This window comes from Antedon bifida, chromosome 6 (genome assembly GCF_963402885.1).
Source record: "Antedon bifida chromosome 6, ecAntBifi1.1, whole genome shotgun sequence".
Taxonomy (NCBI): Eukaryota; Metazoa; Echinodermata; class Crinoidea; order Comatulida; family Antedonidae; genus Antedon; species Antedon bifida.
The window spans coordinates 27,381,562-27,393,894 of record NC_136231.1 but is presented as its reverse complement, the minus strand read 5'-3'; the positions used below and the strand labels follow the sequence as shown (position 1 = coordinate 27,393,894).

The following is a 12,333-nucleotide window of genomic DNA, read 5'->3' as shown; positions in this document are numbered from 1 at the left end:
TTCCAACTTAAACCCGCATCAAACGTCACACGGGAATTCATGTTTGTGTTATAATTGCGAGCTAATTGGCCAAATATCGTAGTATTGTTGAGCCACTCGCTACCGGATTGTCTCGTAGCGTCGTGTGAAAATATACGCGCTAATAGCTATCGATATACCATATATTGCCAAGCTGATATTTATGTTATAGAATCAAAAGCCAGAAAAGCAATTCATATTTTATTCATATTTTGACCCATAATGCAATATAATGAAAGCTCTGCAAAATGGACTAATTTAGCGTTTATTCCCAAAAGGTTGTGTTGTATTGACTTTGTATTCATAGTGTTCTTATTTCACCCACATTGCTTTGCGCTCCACTGTTCTTTACGCCTCATTGATTTTCTTATGAAAAGATGGCAAAGTAAGCCTTTTGTGTGAGGACTGACAGCATAGAAATCTCTGATTGCCTAGACAAGCATTGTTTAAGTAAGCCACAAGGAGCGGGCTTGTTGTTTCCTTACATACACTCTGGTTACGTGTGCTCAACTGTAACCAAGCTCCATCACATTTCCTACTGCTTGCCCATCATGTTTCTCGTAACGGATCCTATGGGGATGGGTCAACCAGTTTACGCTATCGCTAGTAATAGCCTACCACCGCAATCTGCATTACAGCTATCGCATCAGATGTCAAGAAAACGGAGTTTGGTAAGGATTTAATTTAGTATCTACTTAGATAATAATGGTATGTTCTTAATTGTTCAAATCAGCCATGCTCTTTCCTAAGCATTGTATACTCCCTCTGCTTATTACATACTACATATTTGTTTGGTACAAAAGTTTTATGTAAATTAGAATTTTGTAAGTTGGCCAATCATCTCAGTTGTGACATCAGTGAATGCCACCTGTTTTATTCTGAGTCTAAGTTTATTAATAAATAATAGTAAGCATGAGGTTTCTTTATTTTCACGATTTGTTGTAGGTTAGAGTTCTCTAAAATTTCTTAAATTCTGAAAAAGTATTTAGAAATTATTATATCCAAACTAGATTTTTGGTTAGAGTTATTACATTTATTTTTCTCTTTGTTTTGTTATAATTATATTATTAGGCAGTGTGAAGGCCTACGTTAGGACTTTTAGCTGTGTTCTTTGAGAGTGACATGAAGGCTTGCGTTAGGCCCTTCACTGGTCTTTGATGAGAGTAACATGAAGGCTTGCATTAGGCCCTTCAGTGTTCTTTGAGGACAGTAACATTGAGTGTTTGAATGGCCTTAAGGATTGTTCTTAAAACTTTCTATTGTGGTTTCCCACTGTTTATACAGGTGAAAAGAAAAACCTTTGAATTCACCAACTGAACTATTGCATTAACAAATGGAATTCTAAAGAAACTTTTTTCTGTTTGTTTTAAAACAAAATTTGTAAAGGTTTTTAGTTCTATATTCGATATGTAAGACTTTGTTTTTTTAATTTGATAGTAGATATAAGTACAGCTAGTAGCGAGTTGAATATAAGATTCAATACGATATTTTGGAATTTGTTTTTCTCAATATTAATTTTTTAAAAGTGTTGTTTCCTTTTTGCTTCGGAATAAGAAAAAATGTTTATTCCATTTTCTCTTTCAGATTTAATTATGATATTTACTGGCAGTAAATTTGAATGATTGTTAATTTTTATTTAATCAAGATTGTTGTTGTTAAAAACATAATAAACGAACAAAAAAAGATATTGATATCGATATTGAAAACATGGAGATTGTGACATTGGTTCTACTAATTTCTCTTTAATGAGTGTAACCTAATATTGATGAAAGTACAATAGTAGTACAGTAAAGTACACAAGTATAGCAGTTGAATTGTTAATTAGATCTTAATTGTTATTTACATTTATTGTTATTACAACAACTAACCTCTGTTGGTATAAAATTAGTTCCACTGGGTGTAATTAACACATTCATAATCTGTCCTTTGATGGAGAAATTCAAATTAGTTGACTATGCATCAAAAGCGGCTTTTGGCAGAAACTAAATTTCCAATTCTAATATTAATTGCTTACGACTAGCAATTGCTAATAAATGTCAGTCTTTCCAAAACATGAAGATATTCTTGTTGGCGATTATCATTTATTAATACAATAGCCAACAAATTAAAAGCAGTTTCCATTTGTAATTTGATTAAATTTTATGAAAATTTAAACGTATATTTTATTATACTGTTGGTCACATGACAAGTTATGTTTACACGCTTTTTCGGATTTAAATACAGTGATTCAATCGGTTTAATTTGTTATGCATTCAAATGTGTGATGTACACTACAGTATTTAACATACCTAATTTTGGAGGTACAATACATTGGCATTTTATATAATGTCATGGAAGATGTGGGGTTAACCAAACACATGATCACTCACGTCGGATATAAATATATGAAAGGATATAAATCGAATAAATAAATTGAATATTGCAAGTGCACGCTTTACTCTACTGCGTTTGAACGTACCAAATGGATAGATGATGTTACTGAATGCTGTACAGTAGTTCGTATTTCACTTTGTTAAAATAGTGAACAAGGAATGCAAAAGAACAATACATAACCTACTTGCAAAGTAGTTTAGTTTTCTATTTTGAATTTAGTTAAAAGTAAAACTGTAAGGTTTGATTACTAATGATGAAGTAGATGTCAATCACCCGACGACGACATTTAAATCTAAACCACAATCATGCTTTTTGACTACATTGTTGACTACATTGTTGACTATCAAACAACAAAAACTAGGCCTTTCTTATAATTTTGGGAGTGGAGTTCATTTTTTATGCAGAGAATTCCAGACATGTGAATTAAATAATTGAACAAGTTTCATGACTTTTGACCTTGTCATTACAAGTAACCCTGGGAACTAAATGGTAGTATGTCATGACCCCCATTTGACCTCACCTAGTTAACACTAACATTGCTGTAAGGGGTTTTAACATCAACTATGGACTAACAATCTTTAAAAAAGTCATAATTAATGCTAGATATTTTTGTGTTTTATTATAATTATATAGTGAGGGTTTAAAATCTTGTCAAATTAACAAAATCTTTAAATTGTATGTTATGCTATTTATTTTAATTTTTTACAGAATGCATGTTTTAAGCTTGTTTGTTATTTAAAATCATTTCACAGCATGGATACTTTGAACTCTGCCTATTGTTATATTTTCTCTGAAAATTCTTAATATCATGTGGTTGCTATGGCATAACTTTATTAATCCTCTTTGGTTGTTATGGCAACCTGTTTTTGTGTTCTGATAACCATTTTTTAGGTGAAGAAACTATTTTGAACGACATTATCCTCTATGTTGCTATTAAAATAGTTCCAACATCTTCAAGGGTTATTATAGCATTATCTCATTGTCATGACAATTGCTGCTGGATTCTTTTAGTTGTTATGGCAACCTCCTTGGATATCGCATCCTCTTTTGTTTTTCTATACTTCACTCATCACCTTGTATTTTTTCTCCATCTCACAGAGAGGGTCTGATGAGCTCCTAAATCAGACATCTAGCGATTGCGTCACTACTAACGTCATACCACCATCAAACCACTCTGACTGTGTCTCGTCTATTGCCAATGATGCTAAGAAGGTAATGCAACTTTACCCCCTCATCTTTCTTTCATCACCCCTATTGCATGTAACTGGTTTTTGCTTGCTTTTATACTATTTTCATCTTATCTACAGAGGGAGATGGGAGCATTTGACGTAACAGCTAATTGGTTTTTAAAATCATGCTTGTGCTTTTTTTCAATTATCTATTTCTTTTATTTACTGTATTTTTTGTTTTCATTTTTTTTGTTTAAAATTTATTTAAAATTATTGGTTAAATAAAATATGATATTTTAGATTTTCATGCGAGCTTCATAAAAACTAAATGAAGTTCGAATTAGTAATTGCCTGCCAAGCTTTATGAATTTTAAAAGAGTTGAACATAACGCCATCAATTCATTGCATTCAAAAGGTTAACAACCAGAAGTATGTCTTTACACAGAATTTTAATTTCAATAATTAATAAGAACATCTTTTGAATAAATTTCCATTTCTAAGTTTAGTGTTTAAAAATGTTAAAATGCCATCAACTGCTAGCAATGGTGCAAAATAATTGACTCACTCAGTTCTCAATTATTATATTTGATTTTTCTATAAAAATGTAATAATGAATTAAAAAATATAGGAGATACTTTAGGGAATCTATTTATTAACTAGTTGAACAAAGCTCTGTCTACAATATCAAACTTTATGTGGCAACAAAAATGTGATGTGCCCATATATGGACACGATGATGTCATATCACTACCATATTTGGGAATATCACTACCATATTTAGGCACATCACACTTTTTTTGTCAAATTAGTTAGATAGTGTAGACAGAGCTTAGACTGTAGACTGTGCAGCAGTATTATAAAGATTGTGCAGAAGAGTTCAGTGATTGCTTTATGAAGCTTTCTGCTGGTTAACTTGATGATAAAAGAATAAAAAGATTGTGAATGTGAAGTCAACCAAAAGACTATTAATGGTGAATACCAAAGAAAGCAACTCAACTAGAAGACAGCTTGATTTTCATTATCACAATCCACTTGCTGCGCATAATGTATTCAAATTTAACCAATCATTAAACCCATCTACTATTAGAATATCATTTTAATTTTAAATTACACATATGTTGGTAAAACATTTTTTTTACAATTGATGTATGATGAATAATATATTTCAAGGTTTTTTTTAAATGCATTACAATATGCATAAATGGGTTTGTGTAAAACGAAATTCCATGATTTATATGCTGTTTTATTCTGAAAGAAAAATACAGTATAAAGAATCATTTATATATTTTGTAATGGTGCATATGGTAATTCTAATGTTCTAATTTGCATGTGTGTACAGGTGAAACGAGATAAGCCTGTGGTATCAAAAGTGGTACACATCAGAAACTTAGATGATAGTACAACAGAAGCAGACGTCATAGGTCTTGGCATGCCCTTTGCCAAACCTACAAAGGTGCTTATTTTAAAGGGTAAACGACAGGTGAGTCTTCCTTTGATATTTAAATCTAATCTCATTGAATCTCAATTCGTTCTTTGAATGATATATTTAGCTGTTGATTCTGTGTGCAACATGGCCCATGAATGATGACTCTCTAGTTGTCAACTAGCTGCATTATTGGAATATGTTTCCCTACGTGTTTGATCCAAAAAAATGACTGGGGTAATAATGTTCAGCGCTTAGAGGTTTCACAACATTAGGCGCTATTTAAATCCAGGATATTATTATTATTAAAGGACTGAAGATACGTTTAAATTACGTGCTTTGGGGGTCATTGAATGTCAGTGCTGCCAGTTCTCGTGCTCTCTCCTACTTGTGAATTATAGCACACCGGGATAACTCCCTATTCGTCTCGAAAGATTACTAAGTTTTTTGGTTCTTTAAAGTGCACACAAGTATTGTGTATACCTGGACCTTCTGAGATTAATTATTCTACCACCATAAACATGGAACAAGTGAGCACCGAACCCTAGCCCATATTATGGCTATGGATTAGAGTTCTACTGTCTTTACCATCAGCCACTTACTCACAACATGTAACGAGTGAGTACCGAACCCTAGCCCATATTATGGCTATGGATTAGAGTTCTACTGTCTTTACCATCAGCCACTCACTCACAACATGGAACAAGTGAGCACCGAACCCTAGCCCATATTATGGCTATGGATTAGAGTTCTACTGTCTTTACCATCAGCCACTCACTCATAACAGGCTGTTGTAGATAATATAATGATTGTTGTTTGTTAGAACATCTAGTTATTATAAATTGAGAAAACAGATTAAAGCATGTAGTTATGAAATAAAACAACGACCTTCTTATGATCCACTATTGATTATGTTTTACAAATGTATATTAGTCAAGTTCGTATTCGTTTGCAATCTATCGCAGTAAGCCGAAAGATACGTTACTTAATTTTGTTTTTGCCAAATTGTATTTTATTAAATTATTTCGATATTGTTGAATAGTACTGGTCAAGCCTTTTGTGCTATTTTGTCAATGATATTGACGTCTTAAGTTCTGTCCACTCAAAGAAGTCAATAAGTTTTTAATTAAAGTCACCATTAATATTGTGTTTCATAGGTGTTATTATTTAGTATTAAATTTAACATGTTCATGATAATTGAAGTAAAGTACTAAAATGAAGTAAAAGGAAATTGGAGACTTTTTTACTCAATTCTACTGTTTATATTTTGTATTTGTCAGGCTTTTCTTGAGATGCCTGATGAAAACTCAGCAGCCACAATGGTAAACTACTACACACATGTATCTGTAACGATTCGTGGTAGACCAGTATATGTACAGTACTCAAACCACAAGGAAGTCACCACTGATAAAATCAACGCACAACAGGTATTTACAAATGAAAATGCAATTTAATTATTTAATGACAATCCCTATGACAGCTTCTTATTATATAATCATTTTATTTTTATTTTATTTCAAAACCAACAGCTTTAAGACTGGAATGTTATTTACCCCTTTGCCTAGAACCACTCTGGAGTTTACACATACGCACACACCAAAGCACAGACCATACAAAACGCCAGAGTGTGTAACCTTTAGAGTTTTGTTTTGTTGTTATATTCAACAATATAAAAAATATATTAAATAATTAATATGTACTGTAATATAATTAATAATGTAATAAACAAATTAGTTATATTTAAACAAATTACTGTAGATTTAATTATGTCAAAATAAAAACTATATAAAAATATTATAAACTAAATTTTCAAGATAAAAAAAACAAAGAATTATAACATAAAATTATGTTTTACAAATGGCAATAATAATAATAATGTACAACATGTGTTGTTTAGCTTGATATAATGCATATCTTATAGTAGAATCCATATGTTTTATATCTTGCATCATTAAGCATTGGTAATTGAGGTATCCAAACATAGACAAACCTAACAGTGATATTATTCACACATACTAGTATGTATCTCCTACAGCAGTAGCCTACATTTGATTTCAGCTCCCACTTCAAACTTAGTCTCTTCAGAAATTTAACTTATTTCTCTATTTTTAAACAATAGTTTTTTTATATTCATGCCCAAAGACAGTCAGCATTATAAATTATTACAATTAATTATTTTCTTAATATTATTATTTGATTTAATCAGTATGTTTATCTAATTAATATAATTAATACCATTTTATTATTATTATCTCAGCCTCAAACATAATTTTTAATTTAATACTAAATAGTCCTAAACTAAATTGTATAAATAAAGTTAAATTGCAAACATGTTTTACGTTGCAGATTTGTACTCGTTTTTTTAAAAAACATATTGGATTTAAATCTGATGTATTTATAGAGATTAAGATTTTTGTCTATATTAGATTAATAAAAACTTTTAACATCTGTTACTTTAATTCTCCTTGGAAAAATGTAAATAATTAACATTTATTAATAAAAACATTATTATTTTGATAAAAAAAATGTTAGAGCGGATAGTGCTGCGAATCATGTGAAATAAAAAGTTGCCCTTAAAAAAGTGAAAGTGTGTTGATAAGTATAGAGTGTTAGGGTAGTCACATGTTTACAGTGAATAATATAATGGCTGTTTTTTTTCACAGCTGTTCATCTTATGCAAGTGTAAGTGACTCAATCATGACATCACAGCTGTGCTTTCTCAATATAAACTGTTTAATTTATATTATTCTCATTTTCCTACTAAAAATAAAAGCTCCTTTTTCCCCAATCTTCTATACTGTCAACGCAACAAATTTTCCTTGATTCTCTAATTTCTAAGCTTTCATATGCTAGACCGAAATTTACCTAAAGTGTTTACTTGCATTATAAATAGTGTAAAACACCCACACTTTAGTTTTTGACAAATGATAAAGACTTTAACAAAATATTAAAAAAAAAAGTTTTACTGTAAAAGCATCAAGGTGTGTTTTAGTAGGTGCAGCCATTGTTGATTTCTATTCACTATGCCTTAAATGCAAGTAAAAAGCTTTTACCAAATGGTTCTGTGACATCATTCCCTGAAGGGATCGGTAATGAACACCTATTTATTGCATCTGTTTTATTAAGCAATATTTTGTATACTCTATGAATCAACTCTCCCAAACTCACAGTAAACAGGAAAATCCTGTATTTGGAAGCGCATATTTTATTCAAAATTTAATAGTACAACTAACTACTACTCTGTCTACACTATCAAACTAGTTTGGAAAAAAAAGGTGTGATGTGCCCAAATATAATAGTGATATGACATCATCATGTCCATATATGGGCACATTACATTTTTGTGGTCACATAAAGTTTGCTAGTATAGACAGAGCTTAAGAGTGAACATTGTTTTGTTCAAAAGTCTCCTTATTAGGTTCTATTGTATAACAACTAAATGATACAGTTTCTAATATAATTTGTTTTTACATACATACTTCATATTTTCTCTTTTTAGGTAGTTTTTCTTTCCTGTCTTTCAATGTACAAACATCTTGATTATTATTATTCTATGTTTTGTCTTTCTTTTTAATAACTTAAAATCTCTCTTCAATGTAAGCTTTTCTTTTCCTTTAGACTGTTATTGCTCAAGCTGCTATCGCTGCAGTAAACGCAGTATTGAACTCTAATGAAGGAAACGACCAATCAGATGCTCCTATTGATAAGGTTCTTTCTCTTATATCTCATTCTTATTCTTCCAAAATGACACAACGTGATACATGATTGTTACGCAGCTATTGTATAATAGATGATCTCACACACTAACATGATCACACAGACTAACATGATCTCACACACTAACATGATCACACACTGTGTCGTATATTATTAGTGAACATACTAAGGCAGACGATCACACAACATGCAATCTTACTGTGTTACATGATTACACATCATATAATGAATACGTAAACAACATACAGTACTGTGTTACATGATCACACATCACGCAATACATGAGTTAACTTACTGTGAGACATAATCATGCATGGTATAATACATAAGTGCATAACATACTGTGTCACGTGATCACACCTGATACATTAACTCACATACTGAAAATATTAAACATTTCAAACATAGAAGATACGGTTAATAAATAAATTGGTGTTATTTGTGTGTCACGTTGTAAATTTGAGGAAGAATACAATGTTTTGTCTATTTTCATGCAAAGTAACCCTTATGCTTCTTGTTCTCGTTTCTGCGCACTTACTATAATATTTGCACTTACCTCTATTCTTAAATACTCTTACAAGATTATCATTTTAAAATATGAAGGTGATTTATTAAGTGAGAGGTTTCAGATAACACAATGGTCTCACAGGTATTATGTCAATTAAATCAACGGTGTTGATAATTGATTCATTTTACCTTGTTGATATAAGTGTATAATGGTTTTTGTTTCATGCATGCCACTTAATAAAACCAATGTATTCAAATGCTAAATGGTTCATGCACCAGTTGGCTAAGCTTCTTTTTTTTGTGGTGAAGTTTATTACTTGCGTATTTCAAATAAATGAGCTGCACTCTGGTAACAGCTTTTTTTGATCTTGTGAGATCAACATTTGCAGAATTATTTTATTAACATGTTTGTGAATTTAACACTTTTCGATGAAATTACACGACGTGTAGGTGCCACGTAAAAGACACAAGTTTGAATATAAATGTATAAATAATAAGTTGGTGAAATATTAATATTAAAAGCATAATATGGCCGAACTGGAAGAAGGTTTGTTGATGCGACGAGTATATCTTGAAGAAAGATCTACTTATAATAAATATTGGCAAAAGATAAAGAGTGTTAGTATCAAAATAGTATTTTTACTATATATAAGCTAAATTTAATCGTTTTTAGAATTTTTTATATTTCAATTTTGTTGTGATCATCATTATTTAATACCATATTTAAAAAAAAATATACTAATATTTTTTTTGGTCACTTTATTTCGTCATGTGATTATCTAAATGTGTTTATCATTGGTTGATAAATTATTAATCAAATTGCACCGTAGTAACAAGAATGGCATTGTAATAACATGGATGGATTGTGGGTAATATGTAGGTACTCCAGATTGCACCTAAAAGACTGTAAAGTACTAACACTAACTTTTCAGATTGAGGTTAAACATGGGAGTTTTCACAACATTGAGTGGGTTTATAATTTTGTAGTGACAGTACAATTGTACCATACCTATTGTGTAAAATGTAAATAAACTAACCTATTTAATTTGTTTATTCAATTGATTTAATTGATATTCTACAGAATGCTGCAGCACAGGCAGCCTTACAAGCTGCGCAATCGCTGTTGCCAACGTTCCCGACAGCAGCAGCAAAGGCGGCAGAAGGCGGCGGAGAAAACACGGTACTCCGAGTCATCGTGGACAACATGCTCTACCCAGTTACGTTGGATATTCTTCATCAAATCTTCAGCAAATTCGGCCAGATTCTCAGAATTGTTACATTCACAAAAAATAGTATGTTGCTCATCCATCCTAAACAAAACAATGCTTTTGAAAAATTATGAATTATGAAAGTTCCTGAAGGCTAACATTTATAAATTGATTCCTTTTAAATGAAAAAAATAAAGAAAAAAGCAAGAGAGCATTCTGGTGAATAAACCGTAACCCATAATATTTTTTTTTTTGAGAACCACTGTCCGAAGTTTCTATATTAATAATTAATGACCAGAAATGTCTAGATATACATGGACAAACAGATAAAACACAGAAATGTTATCACTCTTTTATTAGTGCTCATGATGATGATGATTTAAATTATTCAAATGAAGATTATCTATCTTCTAGTTAAGCTACCTATCAATGATTCTCTTAAGAAAGGTGTGTTATATATTTTTGAATGTCAAAAAAACAAAACCTCTTTATGCAGATGAGGCATATTACAGTCTGAAGCCTTTTGGCAGGAAAAATTATAATATGGAAACTGTTTTTGTTTCAGCACAATTTCAAGCACTGATTCAATTTCAAGACAAAATAGCAGCACAAGCCGCAAGATATGTAAGTCAAAGGTTGAGGAACATTCCTCTAGTGAGGTCAAAGGTTATGACAAATTAATCAAGAAAGGTCAAATAAAAATAATCCGTTGAAGGGATACCCTTCAATATTGGTTGAACCACTGAGAAGAGAAATTATTAAGAATCGCCAAATTCATTTTTAAATTCTGTTTTTGCTCTGTGCTATTATATTGTATTCCTTTCACATTGCTTAACAAAAGGGTGTTACTTAGCAACCATACTTAGAATGTGTAAATACTTTGAAATACGTAACCATTCACAATGTCTGTAATTACAATATATTTCACCACCAGTCTTTAGATGGTCAAAATGTATACAATGGATGCTGCACATTAAGGATTGATTACTCCAAAATGACAACGCTACAAGTGAAATATAACAACGATAAAAGTAGAGATTATACCAAGATGGACCTTCCATCGGGGGAAACCATGGGTATGCCATCACATGACCACGCAATGTACGGTAGGTCGTCTTCCCACCTTCATTCACTCTTTGTTACTTTCCTTTGTTTCCTCCTCCTCCCATTATTCCAGTTATGTTTGTAAATCATAATGTATTTTTGATGTATCCATATTTGATGGTTTATCATACTAACTGTTTACAAAAAAAATTATTTTTTGTTAAAGATATTATTTCCATTAAAAACCATTTTTGTTTTAAATTTATTGCATGAATGATAAAAGGTTAAAAGGCCTTTTTAAATTAGTCAAAATTACATAGCAAATTTCTAAAGAAATATTTGGCGCATGAAAATGAGCAATTTGCATAAAAATTGGCGAAGTACTATCCCTCCTTCCTTCTCACTGCTATTCCTTTCATTCTGTTTATCACTTGTTTTTACCCATCATTCATTGCAGCAGACACGGTTGATTTAATGTGCACCTAACATGGCTTCAGGTTATTTGCACCAGCCATTATTTTTTTTAAGTCGGGTCATGTCAGGACATTCAGTTTTGGCATGCGCTTGGCTTTAGGCTATAACACATTTTTAATGTAACTTTGGGGGAAATGTTTTGTTTCATTAAACTAAAGATGATATATTTTAATTTTATATATTGTGTTTGAATAATAATATTTTGATACTTAGTTGGTTTTGATTTGTTAATATATGCTTATTATTTAATTATAAATCATTGCACTTTAACCAAGTTGTATATATGGCCGTTACCCCCACCATGGCTGTTACCCCCACCATGGCCATTTTATCAATCCCTTATGTGGCATTTGCTGAAACTAAACCCACTAACATTTGGTGGCGCATGCTTCCCCCCTGT

General features: G+C 31.2%; 1 protein-coding gene across 7 annotated transcripts in view; it reads left to right on the top strand.

The window, feature by feature from the left end:
• LOC144844871 (polypyrimidine tract-binding protein 3-like) overlaps positions 1-12,333 on the top strand; it is a 35,884-nt gene that overhangs the window by 14,674 nt on the left and 8,877 nt on the right. For 2 of the 7 annotated variants that reach the window (XM_078701967.1, XM_078701969.1), the window contains 7 exons: positions 3,490-3,603; positions 4,900-5,040; positions 6,264-6,410; positions 8,602-8,691; positions 10,289-10,499; positions 10,981-11,039; positions 11,350-11,521. In XM_078701967.1, the coding sequence (XP_078558093.1) occupies positions 3,490-3,603; positions 4,900-5,040; positions 6,264-6,410; positions 8,602-8,691; positions 10,289-10,499; positions 10,981-11,039; positions 11,350-11,521 (934 nt within the window). Of the gene's footprint in view, positions 1-347; positions 690-3,489; positions 3,604-4,899; positions 5,041-6,263; positions 6,411-8,601; positions 8,692-10,288; positions 10,500-10,980; positions 11,040-11,349; positions 11,522-12,333 lie in introns of those variants that run through there. The other 5 variants (XM_078701966.1, XM_078701971.1, XM_078701970.1 and 2 more) reach the window with 5 other exon arrangements.